General features: G+C 44.8%; 1 protein-coding gene across 2 annotated transcripts in view; it reads right to left on the bottom strand.

The window, feature by feature from the left end:
- OGFOD2 (2-oxoglutarate and iron dependent oxygenase domain containing 2) overlaps nucleotides 1-12,062 on the bottom strand; it is a 38,954-nt gene that overhangs the window by 10,762 nt on the left and 16,130 nt on the right. For both annotated transcript variants that reach the window (XM_078768032.1, XM_078768033.1), the window contains one exon: nucleotides 4,887-5,011. In XM_078768032.1, coding sequence (XP_078624158.1) covers nucleotides 4,887-5,011 — 125 coding nt within the window. The remainder of the gene's footprint in view (nucleotides 1-4,886; nucleotides 5,012-12,062) is intronic.

The raw sequence follows: 12,062 nt of genomic DNA, 5'->3' as shown, positions 1-12,062 counted from the left end.
CTCACCCCCATCACATCACACCTCTCTTTCGCTATCTGCTTTGCAATCCTGAATACTGCTTTCTGACCCTCTTCCGAATCCAAGCGTTCTCCGAACATTTTCCTACATGCCTCCTGTGCCTTTGCTACCTCTTTCTTTGCAGCCTTCTTGGCTGCCTTATAACTTTCATGCTCTGCTTTTTCTGCTCCCGTACCCTTTGCCTTCTGCCACTCCTTGAACTTCTTCCTCTTCTCGTCAATCCTCTTTCCAACTTCATCATCCCACCACCATGTTTCCGAGTGCCTCGGTGGTCCTTTTGTCCATCCACATACCTCACCAACGGCTCCCAACAGACTATCTTTCATTGACATCCAACCACGTTCAAGCTCAACCACATCATCCTCTACCCTACTCAGCCTCTCTTTTAATGCCTCCCTCACGTCTATAAAGAATGTAAAATTTGAATGTTCATGTTTTCTCATTGTACATACCTTATTGATGCTCTAATTCCTATATTTTTTATCACATTTAAAATTCTGACCACTTTCTGTACTCATAGCCATCCTCTTCACACTGTGATGTGGATTTTTCCCAAAAATAAATAAATAAACCCGAATCCTAACAAAAATGAAAGTTTCCATCCATGTCATTGAATTTCAATTGTTATTTAATTTCAAAACTTAATAAATCTTTTTATAAAGCCTGAGCCAAACCTTAACCCTGATTTATAAATTAATGTTTATCAGGTATGCATATAAATTCCAAACCATAACACCTTGGCGCTGCAAAACGAACCACATATCTAACAGGGAATAAAGAAAATATTATGTATAAAATTGAGAAACCAGACCAGCTGAATATAAATGCATATGTACACCTGTCACTGTATTTCTCTGTTCACATGATCGCCATGAAACTCCTTGCAAAAAGAAATCTCTGCTCGTCATGTGTAGTTACATGACCTCTTTGACCCGACATCCATGGGACTTTTCTTCCTGATATTATAAACGGCATCCCTTGTTATTTCGAAAAATGTACTTAGAATATACAGACTTGGCATTTAATAAGAAATATTTTTTTTTTCTTGACTTGGGTTTACTTTCTTAACTCAGTATATCAATCTGGTGAGTTTCTTTTAGACTTTGGTGATTTATTTGTTAAAAGAACCATGTCACTGATTGTCTGTCGCAGCAAGAAGTCAACAACAGGATTATATCACAGGTGGCATGGCAAAATGTACGGACAGGTGCATTTGATGATTGGCTTCACAGTTGGGTATACAAGGGTTGTTGCGTTCTGTATTAGTGGAAAACAACTGCTGCACGTCTCCAAAAGTTTTGCCGCTTCCTCTGGAGATGGTCCGTCAACTCAACAATGCTGTTTGTCATGGAGTGGTGGCTTTACGAAATTACGGCATGAAACAGCGTGCTATTGCTCGGCAGTATGGCATCACTCAAGGTCAGGTGTCAAAGATCCTGAAACGAAATGCTCAGAGGGGTGTCCCTACTCCAATACCGAGGCCAGGACGTCCCCGCAGAACCACAAGAAGGGATGATCGCCAGCTGCACCGGTTAGTCCGCAATGGCCGTACCAAGTCAGCTAATCGGCTTAGGGCTGAGTGGCAGCAACTGACAAATGTGCCTGTATCCAAAAGGCTAGTCAACCAACGACTGGTTCAAGCAGGCTATCATGCTAGGTGTCCCCTGTGAAAGCCACGCCTGACCAAAAAACACCACCAGCGCCGATTGCAGTGGGCCAGAGAGCACCGTCAATGGCAGCCAGGACACTCGAATCACATGATCTTCAGTGACGAGTCTAGATTTCTGGTCTATCGTCAAGATGGCCACGTCCAAGTGCGCAGACAAGTGCATGAAGCCTACAACAAAGATTGTATAGTGCCAAGAGTCCAAGCTGGAGCTGGTGGGGTGACCATTTGGGCTGCTTTTCATGCAGGGGGCAAAACTGACCTGGTTGTTCTGAATGGAAACCTGAACCGGTTCAAGCACAGGGCCATTCTGGAAGAAACATTGTTTCCATTTGCTCGTGCAGCCTTTTGAGGAAACTTTGTCTTCCAAGATGACAATGCACGGCCTCATCGTGCTCGCATGATCCAACACTTTCTTGCTGACCGTGGTGTAGAGCATATGGAGTGGCCTGCTATGTCCCCGGATATGAATCCGATAGAGAACTTGTGGGCAGAATTAACGCGTCAAATCGACCACTTGGACCAGCAGCCGACCTCTGTGCGTGAATTGCAGCAGGCTATTGTCACTGCATGGCAAGCGATTCCTGTCAAAACCTTGGCAAATCTCGTGAACAGCATGTCTCAACGTGTACGTGCTCTTCTGAATGCTCGTGGGGGTTACACGAAGTACTGAACTGCAATTTTACTGTCCGTAATCCCAGTCGTAATTTATCTTTTGTTTTTCTTTAAAAAAAAATTTGGCTAATGTGCAAAATAAAGAGATACTTCTGGAAAACGTACAGAAGTTTAACACAGTGCTGTCCATGAATTGAGTTCGATATCAGTTTACATCACTTTCAAGGATCAATTTATTTGTTTCGAAATGTTTCGAAATGTCAAATGTGGTTTTTGTTTCTTTTAAAGGTCACATTAACAAAATCTAGAATAATTTCAACATAATTCCAATGAACTTTTGGTTCTAAGACATCTTGAAAAGTAAGTTCACCCCCACAAAAAAATATTCCATATTAAATGCCAAGTCTGTATTTTCACATCTCTTTTGCGAATTTGGCATGATGTATCGTGTTAAACGGTTAGAGTACAATATGGAAAGGATGGTCCAAACGATCTTTTTACTTTTTTATTTCTACTGTACACTAAACGTTTTACTGTATACTAAATTTTTCCGAACTTGGGTCGGAATCGGGCCGAGTCCGAATCCCCCGAACCCCCCCCCCCCCCCCCAAATGGATTCTAGTCTGGACTCAAGTCCTACATCACTGGTCATTTGCTCAAGAAAGAGTCTAAAACTAATTATCTGATTGTCTAATTGTTTCAAGGGTCTAAGGGTCAAGGGGTATAAGCAGTTGAAAGTGTGTAAAGATCCTCTGGAGTCTAAAGTATCTTAAAAGGTCGAAACGGGTCAAAGCGGTCTCAAGGGTGTAAGGTCAAAAAAGACGCTGTATAAAGGGTCATAAAAGGGTCAAAAGGTCTAAAATGCTCTCAAAGGTCTAAATGTCGAATATATATGTCCCAATAGTCCATAATTAATAGACGTACTCACGGTCCAACTCACGTTCAAACAATACGTAATTAATAGACATACTCACATGGGTCACCAAGACTTTACCTCGACGAGAGTTCATCATCCGCCCATGTTTTTCGGGTTTATACACACTAGGGCATGCCCGTACTATATATATATCTAAAATTATATCCCCCCCCTCTATTTACATGAAATGGTTTGGTCCAAAGCGAACGGCTTGCGAGTACGGTGACAATCCCCCCCCCCTCTATTTACATGAAATGGTTTGGTCCAAAGCGAACGGCTTGCGAGTACGGTGACAATCCCCCCCCTCTATTTACATGAAATGGTTTGGTCCAAAGCGAACGGCTTGCGGAGTTTGGTAAAGAAATCGCCATAGCGTGCACAAACGCGCAGGAAAGCGAAAGAATCGCAAATTAGTTTTAATTAGTTTTAAAACATAGTTTAACGCCAACATAGCGGCAACATAGTTTGCCAACGTGAAATAAATGAATACGCTCTCAAATGTGCCGTCCGAGGCAGAGTCTGTTCGGCACGTTCGGCACACGTGATAGCTCGCTGCTCTCTGATTGGTTGAATCGTTTTTTGGACATAGCTCGGTAACTACTTGTCCGATTAATATGAAACCTTGAAAAGGCACATCCTCGGGTCCCCAGCAATATACCTGGCAAGTTTAAAGTATATCGGACCCGTGGTTGTCGAGAAACAGCGGTCACAGACAAACAAACACACAGAGATTACTGGAATTATAGATAGACTAGGGCATGCCCGTACTATATATATATCTAAAATTATATCCCCCCCCTCTATTTACATGAAATGGTTTGGTCCATTCGCAAAGCCAAAGCGAACGGCTTGCGAGTACGGTGACAATCCCCCCCCTCTATTTACATGAAATGGTTTGGTCCAAAGCGAACGGCTTGCGAGTACAGTGACAATCCCCCCCCCTCTATTTACATGAAATGGTTTGGTCCAAAGCGAACGGCTTGCGAGTACGGTGACAATCCCCCCCCCCCCCCTCTATTTACATGAAATGGTTTGGTCCAAAGCGAACGGCTTGCGGAGTTTGGTAAAGAAATCGCCATAGCGTGCACAAACGCGCAGGAAAGCGAAAGAATCGCAAATTAGTTTTAATTAGTTTTAAAACATAGTTTAACGCCAACATAGTTTGCCAACGTGAAATAAATGAATACGCTCTCAAATGTGCCGTCCGAGGCAGAGTCTGTTCGCCACGTTCGGCACACGTGATAGCTCGCTGCTCTCTGATTGGTTGAATCGTTTTTTGGACATAGCTCGGTAACTACTTCTCCGATTAATATGAAACCTTGAAAAGGCACATCCTCAGGTCCCCAGCAATATACCTGGCAAGTTTCAAGTATATCGGACCCGTGGTTGTCGAGAAACAGCGGTCACAGACAAACATACACACAGAGATTAGTGGAATTATAGATAGATTACATACGGTACATAGATATCAAGTGGATCTGTTGAAAAGTGATGATTTGTCACCTTGACCTTTGACCTATTGATCTCACAAATAATAGGCTTCTTGCTCGTGACTACCTTTACCAGCTGGCAAAGTTTGGTGACCTGTAGGCAATTGATCTGTAGGTGATTGACATACAAACAGAACTGAGGCAACCAAAAATGTTACATTCTGCAGGCTTCCCACCTTACCCCATGCTGATTCATCGAGTTGGGACGTCCTTTTGGCAAGCCTGAACGTTCAAAATTATGGAGTTCATCCAAAAACAGGTGACAAAATTCCTTGGTGAAAATGGGAAACCTGTATGTTCGCTTGGCTGCGAATTGAAAAACATTGGATGGGAAACAAAGATGGCAGTCAAGAAAATACAAGCAAGTGTGCATACAGTAAAAACAGACATGACAGCAAAAAATTATGGGTAGGAAGGGGGAAAAAGCAAAAATAAAGGAAATGTAAGGGACATCTATGTCATAAAACACAAAGGTCGTTTTGTCCTCTGTAATAGATCACGTTTTGGAAAGAGCAAGTCTTTGCGAAGAAGCCAAGGGGGGCCATTTACAGGACATTAATTTTCACAATTAATCAAAAAATTCCATGAATTAAACTACCATTTGCAATTTATTTCATGAATTTTTATTTAAAAATAAAAAAAATTTATAAAAAATAGAAAACCTTCAGTGATTTTTGGCCCACACTGTATATATATATTGTTGTGGATATGAGGACTGTATATATATATTTTTTATTGTGTGCTGTATGATTATTATTATTGTTGTTGTGCTGTGCCTCCTGCCTCCGGAGCTGTGTAAGATCAAAAGGGCGTCCCATAGTCCACAAGCATACACGTCAGCCAATCATAGGATATTCATGTTCGATAGTTATATCTTATTCTGTGTTTTAGGATAAGGCTGTGTCTCCCATTAATTGAAGTACTCCATTGCACCAGTGAAAGAGAATAGATCCCCTTCCATTCCCATCCCCAAAAAATCCCCGTTTCCTTCACACCCCCCTTTCGTGATTGCCGACCCTCGATTGCCATATTACATCCCCTCTCGTCATTGCTGAGCCCTCGATTCCCAATCACCTCCCCTCCAATAACCGCCATTGACCACGAGGCTCGAGTCAGGGAAGAAAGGCGTGTCTCCACCTCGTCAGAGGAGGGGAGGGGCGCGCCCGCCCGTCGTCGTCCGGGGCGGAGCCCGAGGGTCGTGCGACCAGCCAGGGCCGAGGTGAGCGCCCCGATGGGCGTGTCCAAAGCGCCGGGGGCGTGATCGCTGGGGGCGCTATAAAAGGGCGCAACCGGAAGTGGAAAAAAGAAGAAGAAGAAAGGGAGATGCACTCTGGGTTGGTCGGAGAAAGAGAGAGAGAGAGGAGGAGTTGGTTGCACCGAGAGAGAAAGAGAGAGAGAAGAGTTGGTCTGAGTCGGGTGCCAAAAAGGAGGGTCAGTGGTCACAGTTGGTTGCGGTGGTGAGAAGTCGGTGGTGAGAAGCGAGTAAGACAAGGCCTGGCAAGGCAACTGCAGGCCGCCGCAGCAGCGACACCCGGCAACCGCAAAAGGGGGCAGGAACGGCGGCTGCTGAACGCGCCGGTTGTGCGGCGGGACCCCCCCTTGGACCTCTCCCTCTCCCTCCAGCCATCCACATCCTGCGATTCCTGCAATTCCCCGTGTGAGTCGTCTTTGTTTGTTCTGTCCTGGGTAATAAGTTAAGTCTGTAGATAAGCTAAATTTGCACTGTGTCACCTGCGTCTTGTACTTGTAAATAAACTGAATTGCTTTTTGTTGCTTGTGTGTAAATAGTAGAAATAAATTCAGTAGTAATATTTCAAACCTTTTTTTTGTCTCCGTTTTCCTCTTGCATTGCGTCGCTTTTGTCTTTTCCCTCATTGAGCAGCTAGGGTGCGATACAACCAACGTTCGGGTGGAATCGGGTGAGTTTTGTTAGGTCGCGGTTTTAAACCACCGCTCGGTCTATAACATCCTAACCGCGATCTATAACAATATATATATATATATATATATATATATATATATATATATATATATATATATATAATATATATATATATATATATATATATATATGGTTAAGTTTGTGGGGGGTAGGCAATACCTTATTCCAGATAGAATTGCAAAGGTAGTGTGCTACGACTGTCATGAAGAAGAAGAAACCCCATGTACATAAGTAGGGATCCGGTAGACCATATGTCGTGTAAGCGCGTATCTTTGTTCCCATCACGAGGGGTGGGGTTATGTTAATTAGTTGTGGATTATGGGCAATTAATCCCCTGTATGTAATGGCCTCTGTTATTTTTCCTCTGTTCCTTATGGCATCAGCAGCACACATACATAGCCAGGAAATCACGCATTTATAACACTAAATAAAAGCGACCAGAACCGGGACATTCAACTACCACTGGCACTGCCAGCCACGACATCACCACATCAAGCAGGCAGGGCTGTAAGGCCACGCCCCGAAGAGCAGCGATTGGTCAGGACGCCAAGAGCGAGGAGATGGCACTAGCTGATAGGAACGGACAGGCAGACGTTGTAGGATGACATCAGAGCTTTGAGTACAAAGGGGTTGGAGGGTGGACATTTTGTCTCTCGGGTCCTGGAGGTGTTGGTGAAAGGCGGACGCATTTGCGTGCTCTCGTTTTCTGGGTTTGGTGGCGAACGGTAGTCTCCCCGGACATTTTCTCTCTCTTGACTTCCTCGCATCTTCTGGCTTTGGTGGTGAACGGTCACGATTTCATATCTCGCGCTGCTTCGAGATTTCATGGCGCGCGGTTGGAGTTCATAGCGCTCCTGCGCGAGGGGAATTCATTGACGAGCGGGGGCGAGTGGAACGGGCATGACATGCTGACTTCGTGCATGGCGGCGACAGACGCGGACCGCACAGGAGGCCTAGTTCCCGCTCGCGGCAGCACAGCCTGTGGTTCCCGCACAAGGAGGTAGGGGCCGGTGACGAACCGAGACGATTACTGACTAGGTTCAAGAGCAGCTCGGAGCTAAGTGCCCACAAAAATAGCACACATATTTATTTTCACAGTTATTTTTCCCTTTGTCTGTTTTGGAGTCTGTGTTGGGAACGTCCCATTTAGGAATCATAGTTTTTATCGTGCATTTTTATCGTGTTACCGGCATTTCTTTAAACTAGGGCATGCCCGTACTATATATATATATCTAAAATTATATCCCCCCCCTCTATTTACATGAAATGGTTTGGTCCAAAGCGAACGGCTTGCGAGTGGTGACAATCCCCCCCCTCTATTTACATGCAATGGTTCGGTCCAAAGCGAACGGCTTCCGGAGTTTGGTAAAGAAATCGCCATCGCGTACACAAACGCGCAGGAAAGCGAATGAATCGCAAATTCGTTTTTATTAGTTGTAAAACATAGTTTAACGCCAACATAGTTTGCAAACGTGAAATAAATGAATACGCTCTCAAATGTGCCATCCGAGGCAGAGTGTGCCCGCCACGTTCGGCACACGCGATCGTTCGCTGCTCTCTGATTGGTTGAATCGTTTTTTGGACATAGCTCGGTAAGTAATTGTCCGATTAATATGAAACCTTGAAAAGGCACATCCTCGGGTCCCCAGCAATATACCTGGCAAGTTTCAAGTATATCGGACCGGTAGTTGTCGAGAAACAGCGGTCACAGACAAACAAACAAACGTACAGACGTACAGACAGACAGACAGAGATTACTGGAATTATAGATAGATAAAGCCAGTATTTTTTTACATTTTAATTCCGTGTCGGTGTGAGTTAATCATCGCAGGTGCGAAGACGTCCACCGGTGGGACCAGTGAAGGTAAGTTTGGCATCCTCCTTTCACTCGCGTGTAAAGAATACCGTCATCATTGGATTGAACACCTTGGAGTTGAAGCTTGTTTGTTAATCCGTGCCGCCTTGCGGTATTCACTACAGGGCATGCACACGACAATATATATATATATATATATATATATATATATATATATATATATATATATATATATATATATATATATTGTTGCAGTTTTGAGAACCCACACTCTTGTAAATAAATATGACATTAAAGGGTTAAAGGTTGCACCCCTTAGTTAGGCCACAAGCAACATGTAGGTCATCATAGGACTTCAGTTATTTCATTAGTATGTGTATAGGTAAGGCCGTGTTTCCAATAGTTGAATCTGTGTTGTGTCAATCAAATAAGGAGTAGGCCCTTTCGTCCATTTTAACAGCCTCCCTCTCCAAGCCACGCCATTAAGCGCGCCCCTACAGTCTGTACCTCATGGCCCCTCCCAACTGTTATGCGCCTCGGCCAGCAGCAGCTGCCTTAGCGCTCGCTCAATGCCGCCATAAGCCACGAGGCGAGGCCCCGAAAAAGGGGGCGGAGCGCCAGGAAGAAGGTGTGGCCACGTCAACCCACCATCAGGGCGTGGCCGGTAAGCGATAACCAGCCAACCAGGGCTGAAGTGACATCTCCGACAGGCGTAGCTTTGGGGCTCGCGGAGCGATCGCTTGGTTGCGTTATAAAAGCGCGAACGCAAAGCCCTTTCACAGGACTTACTGGGAAACGCGCGTTGCAAAAGGACTGATGAGATATACGGCGTGCTTGATGAGAGAACTTACCGGAGGACTGATGCAGTGGCGCTGATTAAAGGAGGACCTTATTAAAGGAGGACTGATCGGGAGAGCGCACCTTTGTGAAGAGATATACGGCGCGCTTGATGAGAGAACTGTCCAAGACGACGTCGTACGATTGGCGTTGTAAAGGACTGGTTGGAAACGCGCTATGCGAAAGGACCTTGGAGAGAGGGGGCGTTTGGCACGAGTGTGCATTTATTACATACGCCATAGGACACCAGCTTCCCCCCGCTATATAATTGTCCGGTCGCGTTCCAACTACACGCGGAGCTGCCTGCCGGGTTTCGTCCGCTGGATCGGAGCTTGGACCCGAGCCTGGACCGGAGCCGGGCTGGAGCCTGGACTCGCTGGTGACCATCCACCATCTACAATCCCCATGTGAGTGTGTACGTTTGTCCTGGGTATTAAGAATAAGACTGTTTAAGGCTGCCCTGTGTTCTTCTTCTTCCTCTTCCTATCCTGTACATTCTTTCGTTTCCTCTTCTCCTCCTTGTAAACTGTTAATAAACCAATCTTTGTTCTTCCTATTTTCTGGGTTTCCTCTTTATCTGATCGCATCAGTCTTTTCTCTCATTGGGTAAGCGTGACACGATCACAACCGCTATAATCGGGTATAGTCATTTGTTAACAGCTCGGATCGCGGATTGCTATCCGCTCGGCATTTTCCATCATATCCGTGGTTCGAGCGGGAGTTACTCCCTCGTTTCCGGCCGGCGTTAGTAATTAGGTAGTAGTGAACCCCTAGGCCTAACAAGCCCTACCTAACGCCGCGCCGGGAAGGACGTTATAACTTCCAGGACTCGGGTCGGCCAGATAAAAGGAAAGGGGGATTAAACCCCCCCCCACCCCCCCCCACCCCCTTGATGAGGGGAGAGCCGATGACCGAGATCCGCAACAATATATATATATAATTATGATTCAACATGGAACAAATGGTTTTCTATATATATATATATATATCTGTGCAGCGTCTGTCCTGTGTTGTGTTGTGTTGTGTTGTGTTGTCCTGTGTTGTCACTGAACTACTTTCTCAAACTTTTGTGAAATCGTACCAAACTTCTGGAATGCACATATCTCTCCCGTCGGTATGTCCTAAAGGTATTTTTTTTGTAAAATGTTCCAATTTTTTTTTTTTTGTTTGGGGAATTTTTTTGGGAATTTTTTTTTTTTTCAACTTCAATTGTTTATAAAATGTGATATCACGTATATTACAAATACATTTGTGCAAAATAATTGTTTGAATTATGATTGGTTTAAACCATGACAAAACGGCAACTCGGGTACAGTCATTTATCTATATATCTACACATCTGGGCAGTGTCTGTGTTGTCACTTAACGACTCCCTCAAACTTTTGTTTCCGTGGTTGTGAAGTGTTTTTAATAACATTGTGGTGGTTTTGAATCACGTGGTGGTGAGGTATTTTGAATTATGTGGTGGTGAGGTGTTTTTAAATGACGTGGTGGTGAGGTGTTTTAATATCACATGGTGGTGAGGTGTTTTTAAATCACATGGTGGTGAGGTGTTTTAAATTACGTGGTGGTGAGGTATTTATAATTACGTGGTGGTGAAGTGTTTTTAATTAGGTGGTGGTGAGGTGTTTTGAATTAGTTGGTGATGAGGTGTTTTGAATTATGTGGTGGTGAGGTGTTTTGAATTACTTGGTGGTGACAACAACAACAACATGCATTTTAAGGCCATGTTCCCTGCTAGAGCAGGGGTTAGCCTTGCGGTCCCCATGACAATCTTCTCCATTTTGCCCTATTTTCTGCATCTCTCCTTGTTAACCCCCTTGCCCGCATTTCTTCTTCCACCATCTTTAGCCAAGTCTTTCTCGGTCTTCCCCGTCCTCTACTTCCTTCTACATTAACTTCCATCACTCTTCTCAACCAGTCACTTTCATCCTTCCTCAATACATGACCAAACCATCTCAACCTGTTCCTCTTCACAGCATCAATCACAGGCAATATTCCCATCATCTTTCGCAATTCATCATTTGTCTTCCTCTCTCTCAACGATACTCCGCACATCCATCGAACCATTCGCATTTCCACCCTTTCCAGCCTTCGTTGCTGCTCTACGTTCATTACCCATGTCTCGCTCCCATAAATCATAACACTTCTCACACATGCAGCATACACCTTTCCGTTCAGCTTCAGCGACACTCTCCTCCTCATCAGCACGCCACTCAGTTCCCGAAACTTCTTCCATGCACATCTCACTCGAGCAACCGTTGCCGAGTCTGATCCACCTTCTCCATTCAGCATGTCTCCGTGGTAGCAAAATGTTTTCACACCTTCCAGCTTCACGCCGTCTCCAAGATCCAACTCAACATTTCCTCCATCTGCAGCTCCCTCTGTGCACACCTTACATTTGAATGTAGCTGCCACACTGGTTAATGACCCTCTCAGACCACTACATTTTTGATGAACCCACTCAGCACACATTGTACATTGAATGGAGTTCACTCCGACACCCTTCCTACACACAGCACACGGCCACTTCCCAGTTCTTTCCACCTCACCACATGCTTTACCACTTGCCATCACCTTTGTCTTTCCGATATTCACCTTCAGACCTTTTGTCTCCATACATTCCTTCCACTTGTTCATCTTTTCCTTCAGTCCATCCATACTTTCCGCAATCAACACCAGATCATCTGCATACAACAACTCCCACGGTAAACCCTCCTTTACGGTCTGAGCCAGCACCTCCATCACAGCTACAAATAGTA

This window comes from Myxine glutinosa, chromosome 14 (assembly GCF_964187855.1).
Source record: "Myxine glutinosa chromosome 14, kmMyxGlut1.1, whole genome shotgun sequence".
Classification (NCBI taxonomy): domain Eukaryota; kingdom Metazoa; phylum Chordata; class Myxini; order Myxiniformes; family Myxinidae; genus Myxine; species Myxine glutinosa.
Note: the sequence above shows the minus strand (reverse complement) of the source record. Positions and strands in the feature narration are given on the sequence as shown.